This window comes from Lissotriton vulgaris, unplaced genomic scaffold (assembly GCF_964263255.1).
Source record: "Lissotriton vulgaris unplaced genomic scaffold, aLisVul1.2 SCAFFOLD_965, whole genome shotgun sequence".
NCBI classification, from domain to species: Eukaryota; Metazoa; Chordata; class Amphibia; order Caudata; family Salamandridae; genus Lissotriton; species Lissotriton vulgaris.
Genome location: NW_028255837.1, coordinates 6,049 through 29,191, shown reverse-complemented (window position 1 = coordinate 29,191; position 23,143 = coordinate 6,049). Strand labels below are relative to the sequence as shown.

Here is a 23,143-nt window from a genome sequence, read left to right as displayed (position 1 = left end):
CGGTCCAGGGAGGACTTGGCCTGGCAGTTCGGGCTTGACTGTTCGAATGAGGTGCAAGATCAAGACTGATTTGCATACGGATGGGTCCAAATTGGAGTGGCATATTGAGCAAAGGAACAAAGGATTGAACCCAGATCTTTGACTGGGGGTGAGTGGTTGAAAAGTTTCAGCACTCTGTCCATCATCTTGTTGTCTTTGTTACTTTTGTGGGTGGCACAATAATTTCTGCGAGTAGTGCTCCGTTACTAGGGACTTGCAAGTAAATTAAGGGTGCCAATTGGGTATAAGCCAACCGTACCATGTTTTAAAAAGAGAGCACTAGCGTTTTAGCACCGGTTAGCAGTGGTGAAGTGTGCAGGGTCCTAAAACCAGCAATACAAAATCAGCAAACAGGAGGGTTGAAGGCAAAATGTTAGGGGGAAACCATGCCAAGGATTCCAGGTCTAACACCTAATTTTCACTATACTCCAATCCCTCTATTCACCTCGAATTGGCCCCTCTCAGCATATGCCTACTGAAGGCATTACTCCTCTCTTTTTACTAACCTCTCATCTGCCCCTCTTGGTACGTTTTGCAAAAATGTGGACTGCTAAAGGCACCTCTCCAACCCACAGGCTGGGTCCTGTAAACCTTCTATTTAAAAAGGCAAGGATGTTGCCCACCTCCCTGGATCAGCCCATCCCCCCGAATAAAAACTGCTAAATTCATACACCAACTGAGAGGCAACAACCACAAAAATATAGAAGTCTATGTCTCCAAATAACCAAAGATGTCCAGACTTCTATTGTAGATGAATTCTTTACTTTTTTCAAGTAAATAGCATAAGATTCAGCAAGACAGCCAGCACGTTTCGCTGTTGTATCCCAAGCTTCATCAGGGCTGCAATTATCAAAACTGTTGTAAAAATATTATTAAAATCATAGGATTCATAGTATATACTCTAAAAACAAGTGGCAAACTTGTTGAGGCAAAATGTATCAAACAAACCACATCAAATACAGGAAAGGGACACACCTTACAGAATCTAAACAATACAGGGCAAATCTATTACATTTGGTCAACAGTTCTATTGTAATACAATGGGCGGTGTGGTACTTACATCTCGGGTATGTGTGGCTGAAGCTTCTTACTTGGAAAACTGTGGTTAAAATTTACAAATCAAGATGTGTGATTGGTAATTAAAATGTGGATATATCCGGCCGGTAATTACAATCTGCATGTGTGTGGATCATTATGTATTGTTTATGATCAAATTATTGAGTTCTGTTTACAGATCACTTTACAGTTGTCATTTGTGCGCTTTCCTCTCTGCAGGTGAAGCTCCAGGACTGGCTGTGTCCTCTGAAGAAAGAGATGGGAAACATTCTGGAGTCTAAACTCCAGAAAGAGGAACAGTATACCACCATGAGGGTGAGTGGCAGCCATGAGCCCTCTGTAGTTAAAGATCTATTGATGGTTTTTTGAGAAATATTGGACCAGCTTAGGTCCTGTGTCAGTCATTAGATCATGTTCTTGATGGATTTTGAAGAACTGAGATGCAACATCAGTGATGGTTTCCTCTCTTTGATGGGTTTTTTGTAAAACAGCTGAGATCCACCGTCAGTGTTACTTCTTGCTCTTGATGTGTTTCAATTAATACTTGGATCAGCTGAGATCCACCATCAGTGATTATTTCATGAGTTGGGCTGTAGCACAATATAGAATGCTCTTAAAACAGTAATTAGGGAGAAAGCCAAATCCTATCTAGCCCATAAAAATGTATTACAAGACAGATGTTAGGAATCGTAAAACAAACATACTCAAAATCCACTATGGAGACCTCACTGCTACGCAAATTAGAGATCTCCTAAGAATCTCTCCTACAAATGACATTAGCCCTAGCTAGATTAACATGGATTGCATCTCTATGGAGAGTATATCAGATAGGGACAAATGGTGTCAACTGATGTACTAGTTGACACAGAGGGACCATCTCTAGACTAGTCCCCTGTATCAAAGACTCTTCCAGAATATTGAAGACAGACACCTTTGACATAGCCGAAGTATTCACAGACTAATATCGCTCCTTGTATAACTCCAGGTCAATTCCCAAGATAAAGCATCTGCTCCCCCAATTGGTGACCTTCCCCTTCAAGGTCTATACAATGATCTTTGGAGCGAACCGGTAAGACACAAGTGAAAATGGATTCCCTATGGAGTTCTTTCTGCAGATTGCATTGAATACGTCATCTCACCTTCTGTATGTTGGATGAAGCCAGGTTGAGCATATCTCTGCCTGGAGATCTCCATTCAGCTACAATACAGTTCTTCTTAACCCCTATTCCGCCACAGTGCTAAAGGGGCGCGGCGGCCGCATGCTGGTGACTGGTTCCGTCATGACCCCGCCCGCTCAATAGAACGCCCAGCGCAGGCACGGAATCCACGCCGCGCAGGCGCGGCGGCAGGGCCATGACGGAATCGCTCTCTCCTTCCTTCCTAGTATTCTGATGAGAATCCCTCCACCCACTACCCTGTTTTCCTGATGTCTGGATCTACCTGATGGCAAACTTCCACCCATATTCCCAACTAGGCCCCCAACTTCTCCCTCACTGCTTACATACAGGAATGATTTAATGACTGAATCAAATGTTGCATATAATGTTGAGAAGAATGTGTTTGCACACTTCGAGTTTTATAGTTTAAGCTGTGTAACATAACATAACATGTGTATTTGTAAAGCGCATGTTCACCCAAAGGTCTCTTGGCAATGAATAACAGATGTTCATTGCTACCCAACGCAATGGTACTCATGTAAATAACCGTACTTTTTTAACACTTTGAGAGTAGAGTAGACAGGATAAAGATAGACATTAATGCCAACATTTGGAAAAAACATGAGCAGTAGATTCAGAATAAATATTGGGGAATTTAACTTATTGGCTTCTAAAATCAGGAGTTTCACAGATTAATCTGGAGAGTTGGAGAGGATCTACTGAGGATCCAGAAGAGTGGTGGAGAACAAGGGGTGGTGGACAACAAGGGGTGATGGTGAAACAAGGGGTGGTGGAGATTTAGGAGGGTAGGAACAAGGGGGATGGGAAAAAGGAGTGGTGGAGAACAAGGGTTGATGGAGAGCAAGGGGTGGTGGGAACAAAGGGTGGTGGGTGGCCCATGCAGAATGTGTGCTGAGGATCCAGAAGAGTGGTGGGAGGCGATGGGTTGCAGATGCCCCCAAAGCTCTTAAATGTGTGCCGTGGAGACAGATGCAGAGTGTTCCCATGGCAGGGAGATACCCCAGAGCTCTAAAATATCTTGGGTCTGTGTTCAAGTGTCTTAACATAGAAAGCTTTTCTTTGCAGTCTACGACAGATGTTCCTTTTTATTGCATTACTCATCGATACTTCCAGATCTAGAATTCAGAGAAAATATTTTCACTCCAATAGCAGGAAAAAAATGATCGGGAGGAAGACAAACAAGAGGGTGAAGAAGAGGAGCATTACAATGAGGAGGAAAAGCAGGATGGTCATGACCTGGTGGACCAGGATGAGGGCGGCCAGCAGAAGGACAAACAGGATGATTACCAGGAATAGGAGCAAGGACCATAAGAAGACGGGCCTGGACCAGCACCAGCACCAGTAGGCCCAACACCAGGAGTACCAGAAGAGCATGGTCAGGAGATTCTGATCATGGGCTGCGACGCTCACCTGGACAGCCAGGAGGTCCAACTGGGAAACTCTGAGGTCTGACAGAGGGCAGAGGTTTAGCTGGTGGATGCTGAGATGTGGCATCGGCTCTCCAACCGAACACATATCAGAATACATTGATAAGTTTCTCCAACCTTTTGTAAATAATTTACCATCATTCATTTTAGACACTAAAGACCTGCTTAACCAATTACAAAATGTCACCTGGACTGATGACTGCAGTGTTGTTACCCTTGACATTAGTTCCTTATACACATCTATTTCAACACAAGACGGCCTAGAGGCGGCGAAACACTATCTTTCAAAAAGGGACCCCACTCTTTGTGGACATACTAATATGCTGCTGGAAATGGTCACTTTAGTTCTAGAAAACAATGTATTCGTACACAATGGATCTTGGTTCAAACAGCACCAAAGAGTGGCCATGGGTGTCAAAATTTTCCCCAGCGTATGCCAACCTTTTTGTTGGGTGGCTGAAGAAATTTTATATATGAACCCATTGTCCTGAACATCTTATCAACCATGCCATATACTGGGGACGATATATAGATGATGTCGTTGGAACAGTTTTGCTCCTTTTTGAATTCAAATACACATAACATCCGTTTTACGCATGTATATGACAAATGTGAAGCACATTTTCTAGATCTAAGACTGTATATTAAGGAAAACTGCATAATGTCAGCACTGTACAGAAAAGAGACAGCATGCAATGCAGTTTTGTATGCTGGGACAGCACATCGGACAGCATTTTTATTCAGGAAATGACCAATACCATAAAAAGATTGTCGTCTAGAGGGTATGAAAGTACAATCCTCAAGAAAGCAGGAAGAAAGGCACAACTTCTAAACTGCTTGCACATACAAAAAATGAAAAAACGAACAAAAAAGGTGCCCACAGGAGTGAAGTAGTGTTGGTAAAAACATATAACACATACAGCCACTTTAGAAGTACTGCCAGCATTGTGAACAAATCCTCTCCTGGTTTTCGGGAGAGCCTGCTGTTCGCGTTGTGCTGTGCGGTCGGAGCTGCTGCTGTGGAGAGTGGAGAGGAGCTTGCCGCACTGCCCCGCCATTCTGCCAGATCGCCTCTTTTCCTGTCTGCTTCTTCTGTCGACCCGGTCGCCAGACGGGGGTCAGCGCGTTGCTGCTGAATCGCCCAGGCTTGTGCTATTGAGCCACCCGTGTTGTTGCTTGTGCTATTGAGCCAACACGGGTGGCTCAATAGCACAAGCAACAACGGCACTAACTTTGCTTAGCAACAACAACTGTAAAAATAGCCCACCCAACTTAGCAACCCAACGACCATGGGACATGCAAACGGACGATCTGGCCAAGGGAGAGAATGGAGAGACTCTGGTAATTGGGCCGATTAGGACCAAGGGGGTCAAAACAACTAATGCTCAAACACTAAGTGCAAACACTGAATCATTCGTAGCTACAGCAACCTACTCTCTAAATCAAAGTAGCCCCGTACATGACATTGTAAGCCCTAGCACTTAGGTAAAACTAACATTGAATTAATCCTTGGACGAGCGCACAGATCAATGGCCCAAAACTAAGGATACAAGCGACGTAAAAGCTGGCGGGTGCTCTAACCGCCAACACGGACAGATACCTTGGGACGGCAGGCATGTCTCGCAAAGAACCCAGGTATCCAACGTTGGGAGCTCCTTGCTGACCAATGCGGTGGATAAAGGTTTGTGCGGCACAACCAGATACACACTAAAAGCAATCATCTAATTAGCAGGCCGAAGGGGACCCCAAGGCCCCATCAGGACCGTAGCATACAGTCTGAGGGAAGCTTCATCTACCTCAGCTAAGCCAGACAGGAAAGACTAGCTGACGGCTGTCACCATAAATCAAGCAGAGGGCCAGGCCGACGTCTTGGCACAAACTCTTAAACGATTTAACTTGTCAAGAATCGCAGGAAGCCACGACACAACAGAATCTGACTTCCTTCACACACGACGATTTGAAAATAAGTCTCCATCAGGAATATGTCTCACAAGGCAAGTGGGACATCCTTAATCGCAGAAATCTTTTAAAACTTTGTGCCAATATCCCAGGTCTAGAAACCATAAAAATAACAGATATTGAAAGCGCCTCTTTCTCACTCCAGGACCAGGTTAGAGCAATGAGATCACAATTGCTTTTTTCCAATCTCGATATGGCTCGGGCATTAAAAAGAAATAAGAAACAACTGGAAGACTGGGGCATAATGATCACGAGTAGGCCTGCGGTAAAATACCCAATGCCCCTGAAACATTGTTACTCGAAGCAACAAAACGCCTCTCTGGAACCGGACATTCAAAGAAAGACTCCATTGCTGGAGTTACCCCATCCATTGCCAACAGCACTGTCCATTCTTCACCGGACCAACAGATGGTTTAATTAAAGTAATCACAAATCCGGGCAAAGGCACTCGGTTTTGCTCAATAGAGAATAATACCAGTGAAGATTGGTCTTGGGTGCCAAGGGACTTAAATCACGATTCCTAACTCCAGTTTCCCCACAAGCAAGAAACTCCTACAGTACCCGCAAATGGAGCCTCCAGCCATGAATAAAAATGCGACAATTAGTACTAAGAGTGCAATTATTATGTCCTGAAGCGTAGTAGGGATCGTAAAGCTATTACAAAATCCGGCGATACAGCCGTTCCTTGAAGGAGTGGACATAATTTGCATTCAAGATACGTGGGCCATTAAACCATTATCAATAAGAGAATTCACGGAATACTATAAGCCAGCCATCAAGGAGAGTATATTTGGTAGACCATCTGGAGGCATTTCCATATACATCAGGCACACTCGGAAAATACATTTCAGAGAAATAAAAACATTGTCAAACATGTTCATGGCAGGCATTCTGAAAGGCTTCTCATCAATTAAGGGCCCACTTACAATACTCTTAATCAATGTTTACTATAATCCTCATGGTCCGGGAGCCAAGGGCAAGCTGTCCCAGTTAATACGCCACATAGAAAATCTCCTCCTACTATTCGCTCATATGTAATCAATAATACTCGGGGATTTTAACACCCATAACATTGGGGTTAGGTCAGTCCAAAGTAACAATTCTTCAGCTACAGAGGCCTTTAATGCCCTAATGCTCTCTTATCAGCTGTTATCAGCTCACTCTCTACTCTTAAGGGATACACCAGGAGCCCTTTGCCCGCCAACGTACAATAATCAAACTACTATTGATTATATTTTACTAAGCAGTCAGCTACAGAATCTAATGACGGTGTACAAAGTTGATCAACGTAAGGAAAGTGACCATGCCGCACTAACAATCTCGTTAAATTTAAAGCAGACAATCACTATACGTTACTACACGTTGGCTCAACAAATGGAGCTAAACAGTTTACATTGGTGAGAAGTAATAAATGGGGCACTATGCCAATTAACTAACAAGTTCGAGGATTGGAAAAAAGAACCGGCCGATGGACTACAAAGCGAAAACAACAGGGTTGCAATAGAAGAATGGGATCAGTACGCTCGCAACCTAGTAATACAACTTCAAGGAGGAACAACAAAAAAAACTCATCCACACCACTTGCAAAACTGACTCAGCACTGGCTAAAAGGCAACTTCAAGAAACAGCAAAACTCCACTCGAAGAAAGATTGGGCCGTAAAATTGGGCTGTATTGAGGCGAAATGGCTAAAGAGTTTTGGCAAGATCTAAACACCTTAAATCAAGGAGGTAACCAGAGAGAGAACTCACTTGACACCGACACCTGGGCAGCCCATGTGAAAACATTGTACAAAGAGGAAGGCAGCATAGAGCCACCTAATAAAGATCTGGACGAGGCGGGCCAATCAGCCAACTTTACCCATCCTATAAAAACTGTGGAGCTGCCGGCTCTCCCTGAAAAAAAGGCAGTTAATAAAATCTTAAAAAAGATTAGACACAACGGGGCACCAGGACTTAATGGCCTGCCTGGTTCCCTCTTCAGGGAAGACACAGATTTTTGGAGGGACAAAGTAACCACGCTATATGCTGAATGCTGACTGATGGGGGGACGTCCCTGATTCTTGGAGAGGGTCGCTACTGCACCCAATACACAAGAAAGGGCCGAAATCCAATCCTCAAAACTATCGCATGATCGCCCTGCTCGACATCGAGGGTAAGACCTATGCAAGCACCCTCCTTGTGGAACTCTCAAACTGGGTTAGTAAGGAGGGCCTTCTGCCCTTCAATCAAACAGGGTTCAGACCCGGAGCCTCAACAGTGGAAAACATTATAGCACTCTCATACTTAGCGCAGAAGGCTGTGGCACGAAAACACCTGCCGATTTTTGCTTGCTTCATCGATTACACGGCTGCATTCAATGGCGTTGACCGCTCCATCCTCTGGCAGAAATTGGAAAGCTGGAACATTGACCCCCTTTATTTCAAGCTATTCGATCATTATATTCAAGAACTTTGGTCAGAATAAAACTTTCAAGCACCGCTGCCGCAGATAAAATTGACACTAACCGCAGCCTGTAGCTAGGATGTGTCTTAGCTCCGATGTTGTTTAACCTATATACCGCAGACATGGGCCAAGCCCTGGCTGGAGCCTCATTAGCAACACCGAGGATTGGACACACTAAGATACAACTACTGCAATTTGCCGACGTCTTGGTGCTCCTTGACCATACTAAAATTGGCCTACAAAAAGCACTTACGGCCCTGGCAAATTACAACGCCAAGAACAAACTGATTGTCAACCCATCCAAACCAAAAATAATAATTTTTGGGCACTATCCGAAAAAAAACCTGGCAAAATGGAGGATAGGAAAGCTGTTTTTGGATTGCACACAACATTGCAATTACTTGGGAGTTTGGCTTAGTGAGACGGGGTGCCCAGGAGTACACCTCGATAAAACATGTGTTAAAGGGAAAAGCATTACTTACGCCCTTGGAAAGCTGCATGCTACCTTACACAGCCCCACAACAACAGCAATTCAAAGAGACAGGAGTGCGAAGCTAATACCTTCACTTAACTATGCAAAACAGGCCTTCCCAGGAAAATTACCAAGAGTGCTAGAAAAAATCCACTGCTCGGCATACAAAAAGTTATTCCATCTACCTGCCTGCACTAGAAACAACCTAGTGCGGTTAGAATTCGATTTGAATCAACAAAAATTGGAAGAGATGGCTTTCATGAGCAAATACATTTTTCTCACCATGGCGCCATCAGAAAACACTTTGACGTTCACCATAAAAAGCATTTTTCTGGAACCAGATAACCACTGGTCAAACAGCCTCTCTGCTGCCAAAGAAGCTTTGAAACTCGCAGTCGAAAACTGGGGCCCGAGGTAACTAAGTACACTGCCATTAAAAGTGCGATAAAAAACAGGTTCGCCTCTGCTCGCGCACCTCTGACCTGGAATCATTGGAAATAAGAGGCTTTCATGAGTCCCAAAGCCTCCCACATACATAACACAATTCCAAACTCCATCTTACCCAGGAGGTGGGGAGACAAGCCCTAAATAGGATTGTAGCGTCCAGAATACATCCTCTCCCCCTTAAAGAACTATACCCCTCGAGGTTGATACGGAAGGGGTATTCGGAGTGTCGGCTATGCAAATATAAACATGAGAGTTTTGCCCACATTTTATTTTGTTGCCCGGTCTTGTGTTCTGAGCGTAATCTTTACCTTAAGCCAATCTTACTACAAAAAGGGATCCGATCCACAAAGGAGGCTATTTATCACCTGTTCACACTGGAAACAGTGAAAGATATGGTTATGTTCAGCAAATTTATACAACAGTCACGCCGGAAATTAATGGAATCCCCCAGTTAGGTAACTGGACCAGTAACTGCACTGATCTCTCACACCACCGAGACTTAATAGCCCATCCCATTGAGACAAGGCAAGATTGATGGGTGAACACAAATGAAGTAATGAACTGTAGATTTTAACAATGCTTATGTTTTTAGCTATTTAAGTTTTGAAAATAACGGAATGTTCTTCTCTATTTTGTTGTACTATTTTAATGGTTTTGAGTAACCACAAAAACATTTATTCACATACAGCCACAAATTATACAATATAATTAAAAGACACTGGTATGTATTGAGAGTAGATACAACCATCCAGGAGGTGATAGGAGCAAAACCTACGATTGTTTACAGACGGGGTTTAACTCTAGGTAATAGATTGAGTCACAGTATCTTTAATCCCCAAAAAATCAGAAAAACAGAAAGAAGCCTTACCTGGTTAGGAGGGACAATAACTGGCTTTTACAAATGCGGCCATTGTTCTGTGAGTCCGCACTCTATGGATAAAATTAAGATCTTCCAGTACAACACACTGACTGAACACAAAATCAAATCTTTCATGAACTGTAACAGTACATTTCTGGTATACTCTATAATATGTGTCTGTTGAACAATCTTCGTAGGAAGCACGATTAGGCCAGTCAAGGAACACATACAAGAGCATATAAGGGCCATTAGGAATGGTATTGCCAGTTACCCCCTGGCTGTCCATTTCAATGAGACATGGAGCAGCGGACTTGTTACTTCTTAAGTTTCATGGTATATAATCTTTGACAGAAATCCCAGAGGGGGTGATAAAGTCTTGAGTCTGCGCAAACTAGAAGCCCTATGGATATGTAAATTACGAGCGGTTGAGTATGGGCTTAATTTTGACCAAGAGATGTTTGTATTCCTTGAAGACTAAACAAATTAGCATCAGTGTAAAATGCAATTTTGGAAATTAGGGATTTAATTTCTGGGACCAAATGCAAAAGTTATTTTGTATTGCACGACATGTCTAACATTAAATGGGGTTTTCTTGGAGAAAGAACACGCCCAAAAGAATTAATCGTAGTCTGTCATCTTATGGAATGTAGATGATTGAAACATAATAGTGTCCTTTTTTTCAACAAACCTTTTAACTTCCTCTGTGGTTAAATTTCCTTTTCTTTACTGCACATATTGGTAACTATTTGAAGTCCATTGAATGTGCAGTTCTATTATGATGATCTTCGTGCAAATTAGGTTCAATTTTGGACTTATATTTGTGTTATTGTTTTAAACTTTATTGTTAAAACTAATGTTTGGGCACAATTTGTGATATATGCAGGTCAACGTGTATGTGTGTTTTGACACCTTGTATGTTTAACAAACAAATGGAAACAGGAAACTAATTGTCTATATTGTATAGTGAATTGCAATGTATGATGCCAAGCATTTAGTGGACACATTTGTAGCCTGTCCTGAGGGTTATATTTACATTCAGCACCGCTATGTCACAAACTGGGTGTTATACAATGAAGTCTTTCCTTCTCACTTTTTCTTTTTCACGTTTGATTGGTTCTCTCGTAAATTGTCTATTCTGAGGATTTGCCATTATTATAGGTTGTTTTTTAGAACCTGGTACATACGAGTGGTCAACTTTCTTATCTCGTTATTAAAACCGAAATATGAGAATAGGGTAAATGGAAAACTATATTATTTCACCGTACAAACTACTAAAATGGCGCTGCCAAGTGCGTAATACTATACGCTGGGTCTGAGACATTCAACTTATCTCGGTATACTCACGAGGTAACTACGCAAATAATTCCACGTGGCCTCAAATATTCAGATATTACAGAGTCTTTAAGTGAATGTGGTACTTTTAATATCCATTGCGGGTATTCCTCAATATCTGAAGGTAAATGAGAGATATTTCTAAAAGAACTACAATGCTAATTTAATTAAAACTACCAAAATGGCCGCGACAATGCGGAAGTGAAGGACGTGACTGTTGAGATAGACACGGCCGCGTGAACACAGCGTCGGTGTCGTCTGAGGCTTTAAAACTACTGTAGAGAGAAAGTGCGGGAGAAAACACAGATACGCTTACTACTGGAGGGGACCGGACCTTACTTTTTTGAGGTAAGCGTGATTGACGAGAGTAGTAATTTGCCCGTTATTCGGTTGACACATTATTATTATATTCTTATATAGCGCCAGAATCGACCCCCGAAGGAGTATCTCTGCGCTTGCCTTGGGAACCCGTCCTGGTTTTTCCCTGTGAGATAGCCCCTACAGGGCATCCCCAAGGTGGGATGCTCTGTAGGGGCTATCTCACAGGGCTATCCAAGGTGAAAGCCAGGCATCCCGCCAGGGCGGGGGGGGGGGGGGGGCGTTGTGGAGATTAAGCAAGCTTGATGCCCAGAGTTGCAGAGTGTGAACCCATGATTAGGTCAGGCACCAAAGCGAGAATTATCAAGTCTGTGGACATTTGAGCTCAACACCCTGCCGCGTCGGGAATTGAACTATGGTCCCGGGTCTGACCTCTGCTTCAGGGTCTGCCTGCTCTAACCAGTGAGCCACACTTCTCCACATGATTATTTATACATAAATAGAAACTTGGTATAGCAGGAAGCAGCAGCCTAACCTTCTAGCTGCTTCTTGTTTGTTTTGATTACAGTCAGGAGATTGCTGACAAACTGGTTTTTGTTGATATTGGTGCCCTGTTAGACTCCTTAATTAACTGGATGGATGCCGTTTACGACTAATTCTGCTCGAGAGAGGTGAGCTCAATAATGTTCACTTTTTTCCAAAATCAGGTAAATGGCGGTATGGATTGAACCCAAAGCCTTGGAGGGTACGGGATAATAATCTCTGGTTTTGGCTCCCGCGACAGTATGTTTTTCGTTTCTTAACAGCGTCTTATTTGGCATTACACGTTTAGACAATTGATTTTAGAGGCTATTCTGACAGAAAATGTCCATGAACAGACTTCGATACAGCACTGAATTTTGAATACGAAGTAAGTGCATGAAAGAGAGTTCTGGTAATGATTATAATGCTCACTGTTGATGACTAGTATCAATGATTACTTTGAATTTACAGAGTAAAAAGTTGGGTGCTGTGATTTTCAGCCTATGACCAGTTAGAGTATCAGGCGTGTTTCAGAATAGATTTTAATATGTTGGTTGGCTATTTGGATGATTTTAAAAAAACGTGTGCATATGGGTTAAAGTTGTTTTATCCTACCATTTAGAAGTGTTCAAAATTACTTTTAAAATAAACTTTTTTACGTGTTGTGGCCAACATCAGCTTTTAGTTCTAATTCTTCGATTTATTATCTTTTTATACTTCTAAAGTAAAACCGATGTGCAGACGTGATTTACATTACCAGGCTTTATTTGAAATACATTTTATTGTCCCTGACTACTGTATCCAGACCTCGTGTGCTCTGATCCATCAATTCTGATGCGATTTTTGAATCTTGACCATACATTCTATAGATGGTATTTATATTTATTCTTAACCCTGTATACACAAATCGCCATCATGGGTGTTTTATTTTGGGTATTTTGATTGCTTCCCTTCTTTCTCTATTTCACTTTTTTTTTTTTTTTGTTGTCTCACACTATCCATGATGACTTCATTTCTTAGACTGAGGGGAGTCTTACAATAAATTTTAGGAGACTCCTAGTCTTGGTCTCTTCTTTTTTCCTTTTGTTGCATGAACACAAATGCAAAAGGGAGTGGGACTTTTTTGATTAAGCACATTAGGGATATTCAAATTGAGTATTTTAAGATAAATATGTCATATCTCTCCATCCGATTGAAAAATAACAACAAAGTAATATTCTATATGATCTTGTTAACAGACTTGAAAAAGTCGCGAATGGCGACGAAACACGTGTCGGCTGTAGCTGAATCAATGTTGTTACTACAGAACAACTATCTTGAAGATCGCTTGCTTAACAGAATTTGCTCCATGAATTTTGTATTAAAATTATTTTGCTGGTTGGGACCAATCGGCTGTCTACTAATTTTGTGCTGTGCTCTGTCTATGTTTCTAAGATGCAGAGATGTGCCTGTTGGATAACAACCTTTACATCGCACTACCGTTACATTGCATGTCACTACAATGCACGCATTACGTCCCAGGTCATTACAATGCATACCATTACAACACATAGTACCCTTACACTATCCAACACTTACCCTACTGTTGCACTCACTGGAGTTAGAATAGTAATTTTGACCCCTACACTATCCAACACTTACCCTACTGTAGCACTCACTGGAGTTAGAAGAGTAATTATTACCCCTATACTATACAACACTTACCTTAAATGCGATGTAATGGTGTTCATTGTAATGGTATGTGTTGTAAATGTATAATGCGATGTAATGGAATGGGTTGTAAAGGTAGTTTCTGAAAATGCAATGTAATGGCATGCAATGTAAAGGAATGCGCTGTAATGAATGTTGCGATGTAAAAACTGTTTTGTAAAGGTATGCATTGTATGTGTTGTAACGTCATACATTTGTGTCTGGGGATTTGGCAGTAGGTACTCTAACTATGGTGTTCTAATGAATCTCCCAGTCATTGCTTGTGTGTTGCCTCAGCTTCTTGTCAAGAAAGCTTGTCACAGGAATGTTTCCAAATTGCAGAGACATTGAGCGTTCATGTAGCTTAGTTCTGAGACTAGTTCTGAGCAGTTTCACCATTTTCAGGCAGATTTTAACAAACCATTGTCTTTCTCCTAAGCCCTTGTAATCAATCCAAATCTGTTAGAAAGTGTTTAGCCACGGTGGAAGCGGATAGTATGGTTTTATGAGGAGAAGAATGAGGACTCAACGATGACCATAATAAACAGATATCCTCCTGTTTGTGGTGATTTCAAGGAATAAAGCAGGTGGCATCCTCTGCCGTGGTCCAGGAGGTACAGGCTTAGATATAAATGGTTTGGAATACATTCATTTTCCTTGAGTGCAAAGTTCGTCAAGCCAGAAAATACTGCTCGACATCCTCATTTACGTTTAGCCACAAGGAGCATCTCCGTACTAACAAGAGAGCAACTGTGGGTCCTCTATGACCGGCTGTTCCAGTGTTGTTACCATTCCAAAACCTCTTCCTGAAGTTCCTTGGTACGAAGGATTAGAGGCTGTTGTTGAAAATACATATCTCCTTGGACAGTCAATGATTCGGTTAAGTCTTTAAGAACCTTAGGATCTAACTGAGAATGAGCGAGGCGCACTTGCACAAATATTTGTACAGCACCAGTTTTTTGATGGGGTTGAATGATTGCACGAGCAAAGGTGATTGGATATCTTAGTGACAGCGCGGGTTTTGTTGAGGATGTAAAGTAATAAAAGGACAAAGCCGTCCTCCTGCCTAGAAATACTTAAGGCAGGAGGACCACTAGAACTATTTCCAGCACCTGATCCCCTCCCCAAAATGTGCTTTTCAACCAAGACTAGATGCTCCATCCATCAAACGTAAAACAGTCATTCATTTTATGTAGTTTCTTCGCACCATCACAGATATGATCAATCAGTCCCAATGTATTCGGTGAGAGGGAGGCTTGGGTGGGCAGTGGGCAGCTCAGTGGGGTGCTTTGTGGATGTACTGTACGCAGCTCAGACCTGGTCTGTGTGGGTGAGTAGTGCACACCTCCGTGGGCAGATAGACGGAGGAACTGAGGGCTTGAGCTGTGCACAGCTCAGTGGGGGCTGTATGGGTGATCATCACATAGCTCAGTGGGGGAGGTGTTGTGGGTGAATAGTACAGAGCTAAGCGGGGCGTTGTGTGTGTACAATGAGCAACTCTATGCAGCGGGTGCTGTGTGGGCAATGCACACCCTAGAGAGGGTCTGTATGGGTGGGTCATGTACTGCTCTTTGGGAATGTAGGTGGGCAGTGCACACATCAGGGGAAGGCTGCGCCCATGGGCAACATCCAGCTCAGTGGAGGGATAAGTGGGTCGGCAGTACACACCTTAGTGGGGGGTCTGTGTGCTTGGGTATTATACAGCTCAGTAGGGGGCTGGTGGACCATTCACCGCTCAGTGGGGAAGGTGGGTGGACAGTGCACAGCCCAGTGAGGGGCTGTGTTGATGGGAGCGGAGAACTAAGACAGTAGAAGGGAAGGCAGCAAGAGTGCGCAGCTGCAAGAAACACAGTTTTCTTGCTTAGCTTTAGCTCAGCACCGCCTGCGCCCCTAAATATAGCACCAGTCCTAGTTTTGTTGGTTTCTCTCAGAACGCCTTGCACCCGCCCCCAGCCAGCACACTACATATGACGGGGCTCATTGAAATCTTCCCAGAATCTAACCATCATTTCTTTGATGCTGACAGAATAAGATGAGAGCCGAGAAGCAGAAAATTGCGACTGAGATTGAACAGCTGCGCCAGCTCCTGAGAGAGAAAGAGCAGACGCTGAACCAGAGACTGGAGGAGATGGAGAAGAGGATTACCATGGAAGAAAATGCAAATATCTCCAAATTGTCCAATCAAATCGCCTCTCTAAATGCCCTGATAACAGATCTAGAGAAGAAATGCAAGGAGCCAGTGTTGGACCTCCTGAAGGTGAGACCCTGCTTGGTAAATACAAGACAATGCAGAAGAGTTACCATTATATGGCGTGTGAGGCGTTGAATGTAAGTGGAGCACATGCATGATCAACAGACAGGGTTTATTTACACTGAGCTCCTGTATTCTGACAACCCAACAAAATATACAGACAAGTTAAACTAACGCAAATCCTTCTGCTCTGACGGACCAACGCAATGTACAGACTGATTCAGTACAGAGGAACCTACTTGTATACTGACGGCCCAACACAGTATAAAGAACAGCTGCACTACGTCAAACAATCCCATTCAGAATATCACACTGCGCTGTGTCACATGACCCCATTCAGAATGTGGTTATGGATTATTGATTAATCTCCTATGGAGGTCAACAATGAATATCCTTAAAATAGTGTAAAATATAAATAGATTTACATTTTATTCTTATTCTAAAATATCATGATAACACATCTGATAAATGACTAATAATGCTATTATCGATGGAATTTAAATAAATAGAGTGAGCACTAGTTTCGCTCATTGACTGGTTGAGACTCTACATATAATTACTACAGTGTGTGCAGTTTTGGTCAGTCCCGCTAGCACCGTCCCATCTCCCCTTATTTACATTTTCAGACAAAACATGTGTGCTTAGATGAAGAAAGAAGGTTCTTGTAGAACGGTCCAATTGTGAAATAAGGCTGCATACTTTGGTTTCATGCTTTTTAATCAGTTTCAGCGCTGTTTATCCAAATGGTAATTAAGCTCTGGTGCCCGAGGTCTTAAATTTATTTATTTATATGCCACTGGTAGCCTGGCGCTATAACAGCAATTGTATACACGGGGAGAAAAAGTAACCAAGACAGTGCAGTGTTACAGACTTGCATTTTTTAGGAAACCGCCAGGTCTTCAAGGCTTTCCTGAATTTCTGCGAATCTGTCGAGGCTCTCAATTCAGACGGTATCCTATTCCAAGGCTCGGCAGCCTTCACTGGAAGGCTCGACCCGCTTGTCAAACCTGCGGGAACTCGTGTTCCTTGATACGATTAGCGGTTTCATCAGACCGTAGCGCCCTCCACGGAGCATGTCTTTTCAGCCCACGCTGCAGCGGTGTAGGGCCCTTATTGTAGGGGCCTGAAACACAACACACATCACCTTGAAGAAAACCCTCTGCTCCACAGGGAGCCAATAAAATTCCCTTCGAGCCTTGGAAGCCGTGGATCTCTGTGGCCTGTTTGATACCAGGTTTGCTGCAGCCACCTGAACTCTATACAGTCTCTTGATCGAGTAGTCAGCGGCTCCTGATAGGAGAGCATTACAGCCGTCTAATCTACTGAGTATGACACTTCACACAATTATTGCTTTAGCCGGATCAGGTAGGGCAGGGAACAGTTTTGTTAGTCCTGGAAGCAGAGCAAAACAAACACCAGCCACTTTTTTCACACACTTTTCCAAGGAAAGACGGTCATCAAAAGTGTCTCCAAGATTGTGTACTGCTTCTGAGAAGCATAACTGAGTCTCTGTGGGGAGCGGTCAGATAATCATGGGTAGTGGCATCGAAATCAATCACTAAAAGACTAGTACCTCCCAGCTGGACGAAGGCTGTGGTTCTGCCTCTGCCACAGAAGTCATCACCAAACCCAGCTGTTTTGAGTAATTATGGGCCAATTTCTGTCCTTCCTTTCCTGGTTAACATTCTGTAGCGTCATGTTAGTAAGGTCTTATCTTCCTTCTTTGAGTCTTACTTTTTGCCTGAGGAGGAACAATTCGACTTTAGACCGGGCCATGGTACAGAGACTGTACTGTATGAGATCCATATGAGAGCAGATAGTGGTCAGTCTACAGTTCTTGTCCTGATGGATTTGTCGCCCGCTTTCGATACAATCAACCACCACACCCTGTTGACAAGGCTGGCGGACTTGGGTGTTGGTGGGACCGTATGGAAGTGGATAAAATCCTATTTGCAAGATCGCTGTCAGGTAGTGGCACTCCCCCCTTATCAATCACTTTTTAGACCTATTAAATAGGGGGGCCCCCAAGGCTTAGCACTGAGCCGGTGATGTTTAACGTTTATATGCAGCTTCTAAGTTCTCTGATAAAGACGCCCAACAGTTTTGTGGTTAATTATGCAGACGATACGCAGCTGATTCTGTCTTTTAATAATAATCAGCCAGATGCTGTAAATGCTTTCCAGACCTGTTTAGTGGATGTTGTACATGGGATGAATGCAAACTCCCTTAAACTAAACGGGAATAAAACAGAATTGTTATGCTGCCCGGCGAACAAGATTACAGATTAGAACATTGGAATGTTGGGAGCTCCATTGTAGAGAATGGAGTGCTCCCTGCTACTACGGGCCGGTAAAGGGCCACAGAGCAACATTCCAATGTCTTACAAAGGCTTCTCGAAGCTTGAGGGGATTTATATCCCCTCGAGCTTCGAGAACCCTTTGTTTAATTTGTTAGAACATTCTGCCACTAGAGGGCAGAATGTTCTAATAACCTTATAGCCCTTCGTAGCAGGGCTATACCGGCAATCAAAGTCCCGCTGTCTCGTTAAAGTCCCTCGCCTTCGGCTCGGGCCTTTAGCGTTTCAGCGGGCCTTTAATAGCCGGTATAGCCAGCTACAGTGGGATATAAGGCTATAGTAATGTTAGTGGAGGCACCAACTCGTCCATCCGCTTTTTAGGCGGAAGAGTCTAATAGGGATTTCAGACGCTGTGGACAAAATGATTGTTAACAAGATTTCCTCTGTAATTGGCTTAGAGAATTTAATCCTCCAGTGGGTGCTCTCACCACTCCCAAGCCACGACATTTCCAAACCATCTCCTTTAGACAAAGAAGCAAGAGTCATGGTGGTGCTATCACTGGAAGGTGCAGCTTCCACCTCAGAAGAATTACCAATGTCCTCTAAGATCCTGCTGACATTCTTTTTAAAGAAGACACAAGATCATCACACGGCTGCTGCGTAGGAATAATATTATGTTTTAAGCACTTCGGATTAGATGAGCCCCGGAAGATCTCAAAGGCCATCGTTGCGCTATTAGCGGCAGCTAAAATAGAATCATGTAAACGCCGCTTCTGCTGTGCGGATCACCTTTTTATACTTATTCAATGTTGTTTGTCTACTTACATGTAAGACCAACGAGAATTACTTTCTACTTGTCTGCATTCTAGTTTTGTTGCTTTTAATGACTCATTATACCATGGGGCAGATAGATGGCTACAGGGTTTTACCTTAATAAGGGGACTATTTTATCCAAGGCAGCTGTAATCTCTTCATTATACTTTCTGAAATTAGTTTCAATTGAATCGTTGGGATCAAGACTGTTAGAAAAGTCAAAGACATGCCCACCAGAGTACTTTGCGAGATTATTTCAAGCCCTCCCCTAAAGTTTTCCTAACCTGAATTATGTCAGATCAAAGTCCAATTTCTTACACAGAAGGTAATTTAATAACTGAGGCTTTCCTGAGTACGGGTTATACCCAGTTCTAGTTTTGCAGCTTGAATGGATAGAGGTTTTCTAGAGACTTAAGGGTCTTATCCTCTGCTTTATCCAAAATCCTTGTTTATTTACAGGTGTACTTTTAAATCCTTATCAGAGCGTTAGAAGTATTTTGGCGTGGTATACTTTGAGTATGGACACTAGTTGTTTCTCTGGTATATCAACAATTATTTCTAGTGATGCAGGAGTTTTATCCAGATATGTCGCCTGATCTCAGGAACTCTAGACTATAATACATGACACATTCAGAATATATCAGTCTGTACTCCATCTGCCCTCACTCAGAATTTAAAAGTTCTGCTGTCTTGAGGGTCCATTTGGGATATCACAAGCTGTGCTGTGTCATGTGACCCTATTCAGACTATCACAACTGTCTGTGTTGAGGTCAGCACCCTTGTGTCTCCTTAGATGAGATCCTTGCATTAACCTGAATTGAACAACTAATACCTAAACGTCTGCGAGAATTTAATTTTGATTGTGGAAACTGATGTGCTTCTTTTTGTTCTTCTGTTTTGCAGGATGTTAGAAGCACCCTGGACAGGTAAGCTTGGTTTATTGTCCTCCTCTCAGTGTGTAAGGAGCAGGTCTGTCTCTGGTGTGGAAATGTCAGTACTGAGCTCACACAGATCCACTCTGCTGCCAGAGCAATATGACCTCACACAATTATTATATGCAGATCACCTCATAACTACTCTCCAACCTAACAGTGTTGTGGCCCCCTGGCATGATCTCAAAACATCCACAGACTTTAAAAAAACTCATTTTTATTCTAAGAAACATTAATTGAGTTTTCAAAAAATACTTTAAGACTCCACAAACTCCTAGTTATATGAAAATACCCCTCACTCCAGGGAAACTCTCTTGTGTCCAGGAAAAGCCCCTCTGTCCACAGAAACTACCTCACGTTTTCCACAATCACTGAGAACTCTAAACCTCCTTCAGTACTTTCCGGCTCCACTGCCAATCCTCAAATGTCCCTCTAGTGCTTTGAAACATCATTGGAAATGTCTAAACCCACATCCTCTCCTAACCCTGCCTCATCCTTTAGTAAGGAGCCTGTGAAGGGCCGTAGATGGCTCCATCCCTAGTTGTATACCCTAGTTTAAGGAGCATACATAACGTTTTGCTGGTGCCTAAATGACTGCAAGTGGCCCCAGGACCCAGAGTTAAATTACCAACAGAAATGAGTGGGCACAATTGGCAAACTTTTACTGAGCAATTAGCAGCTAAATGAAAGCACTAATTCTGAGATAATGACAGGTACAGTAGAGAGACGCATACTACAGTTGTTCAAACTGAGGCAAAGTGATGTGGTTGCTGAGTTACAATATTATAATACATTTGTTATTCAGGCTTATTATTTCATATTCAGAGGTTTACACATAATTGTGCATTCCGCATGTGGTGGTGGCGTGTGGCAAGCTGAATACAGGCCTGGCTATGGCCTAGTCGCGTGCGCGGCGGCAGGACGCGCAGGAGGTAGCGACTCAGGCTCACACGCAATGCCAGTCAGAAGTGACGTGCACGAGCACACGCCTCCCTTTTATTTAGCCCCGCAGGCCACGCCTGGCCTGCGGATGAGGGGATGCATGTACGTGCATCAACTAGACTGTAGACAGCATTACATCCCTATCCAACTATATAAACTTTGCACAAAGTCCCAAAATTTTGGCACAACAGGATTATCAGTTCACAACATGACGCTCTGTACTTGCGTGTCCCTTGGTGGTCGCTTCAAGGCCTCAGCTGACAGGCGTAGTCTTTTAGTCTTTGACTTGGAGGTGGATTGGGCCGCAGGTTGTACCTCAGGGCGTCACCTCGGCCTCGCTCCATGGTGCGGGGCAGGTTCCTGGTGGGAGTTGACGTGGCGGGGGATCTGCACCCTGGCTCGGACATCGCCTCCTGTGTCCCTGCCGGTGAGTTGTTCTCCCTCTCCGGTGTGATAGCTATGGGCAACACGCTGTCTCCATCGGTGGCCTCTGGGTTTTGTCTCGGGCCAGGGGATATCACCTTGAGCCAGGACCTGTTCCTCGATACCTCCTCCCCCTCTTTTCTTGCAGTTACCATGGTACCTTTCGAGGCTGTCACGGTCCACGGACCCGGTTCATAGTAGGTCTGGAATTTTCCCCCAGGGCGTCGGTTTCGTATGACCACTTGAGCTCCCAGACACAAACGCCTTGGAGTAGCTCTCCGGCGCCGGCTCGCTCGCTGGTTGTTTTGTTGTCTCCGCTTCTGGGCGTCCTCATGTTGTTCACATCCGGTACCGCCCCTGGTACGGCGGGAAGGAGGTCTCTGCGTTGGCCTTGGAACATGAGAGCCCAAGGGCTCCGCCGGGTGGTGCAGTGAGGGGTTCCTCGGTACTCTCGTAGGAAGTCATGTAGTCTTTGTTCAGGGTCAGCATGCTCGACCACCGCTATCCGGAACATCTTATTGAGTGTTCGCATGAACCTCTCCGCCTCCCCGTTGGCTTGTGGCCATTGAGGTGTGATGCGACGGTTTGTAATCCCCCGGGTTTTCAAGAATGTGGCAATCTCTGCTCCCTGGAACGGTGGTCCGTTATCGCTCCGTATCTCCTCAGGGTACCCAAACATGGAGATCATCTTCTCTAGCACCGGCCCTACGTGCGTGAAGGCCATGGAGGGGACTATCTCGACTAGCGGGTACTTGGAATATGAATCGATGGCCACCAGAGTATGTCCTTCTTCCGGGAAGCTCCCAAAGTCTATGCTGACTTTAGCCCACGGGGTCGTACAGGCTTCCTCTGTGATTATCGAGGCCGGTCGCTCGGGATCACTCGTTAACTGGCAGGACATGCAGCTCTTCACATAGTCTTCTACCATTGTTTCTAGTTCAGGGAACCATACCTTCTCCCGCATGCGCGCTTTCATTTTCATAGCTCCTTGGTGGCCACCATGAGCAAGTTGTGTAGCGCGGTATTTGAGGCTCGGCGGTATCACCAGGCGTGACCCCCTCAACAGCACGTCCTCTTCCGTGGCGCTGAGTTCATGCCGGACATGCCAGATCTTGGTGAGGGCCTCTTTGTCTGCTGCGTTCCAGGTGTTTGGAGGGTGTAGGTAGTTAGCCCAGGACCCTTCCTGAACGGCCTGTAGTGACCTGGTGTAGATGTTGTCCTCGGCGGCCGCTTCCTTGATTTCGTCAATCGTCATGCATTGAGGACAGGATGTCAGGGTTACCCATCGGGCGTACTCCTCGCAGTCGTCATCTGTGGGCACCGGCTCTTGTGGTAACGGATGACGCGACAAGTAATCGGCAGGATTCTTGGCCCCTGGTCGATATACCACCTCCATTCCATACGACTGAAGTTGAATCACCCATCTTTCAATGCATGGCGGTGGATGCGGGGCGGTCCCTTTGAAGAGGGGCACCAAAGGCTGGTGGTCTGTGACCATGACAAATGAGTGGCCTTGCAGGTATAAGTGGAAGTGGCCGCAGGCCCACTTGATTGCCAGAGCTTCTCGCTCAATTTGAGCGTATCTGGTCTCGGTTGGGGTCAGGGCTTTGCTGGCAAAAACTAGTGCTGTCCATTGGCCGGGCTCGTGCTCCTGGGTCAGGACCACTCCCAGGCCCACCGGGCTGGCGTCCACTATCACCTCGGTACGTTTTGCAGGGTCAAAGTAGGATAGTGTGGCATTTTCC

At 44.2% G+C, this 23,143-nt stretch overlaps 1 protein-coding gene across 1 annotated transcript in view; it reads left to right on the top strand.

Moving 5' to 3' along the window:
* Window positions 1-20,031, top strand: part of LOC147658871 (E3 ubiquitin-protein ligase TRIM11-like) — a 52,185-nt gene extending 32,154 nt beyond the window's left edge. The window contains exons 2-4 of the mRNA XM_086952076.1: window positions 1,315-1,410; window positions 15,768-15,998; window positions 20,005-20,031. Of these exons, the coding sequence (XP_086808202.1) occupies window positions 1,315-1,410; window positions 15,768-15,998; window positions 20,005-20,031 (354 nt within the window). The remainder of the gene's footprint in view (window positions 1-1,314; window positions 1,411-15,767; window positions 15,999-20,004) is intronic.
* Window positions 20,032-23,143: the final 3,112 nt, after the last annotated feature.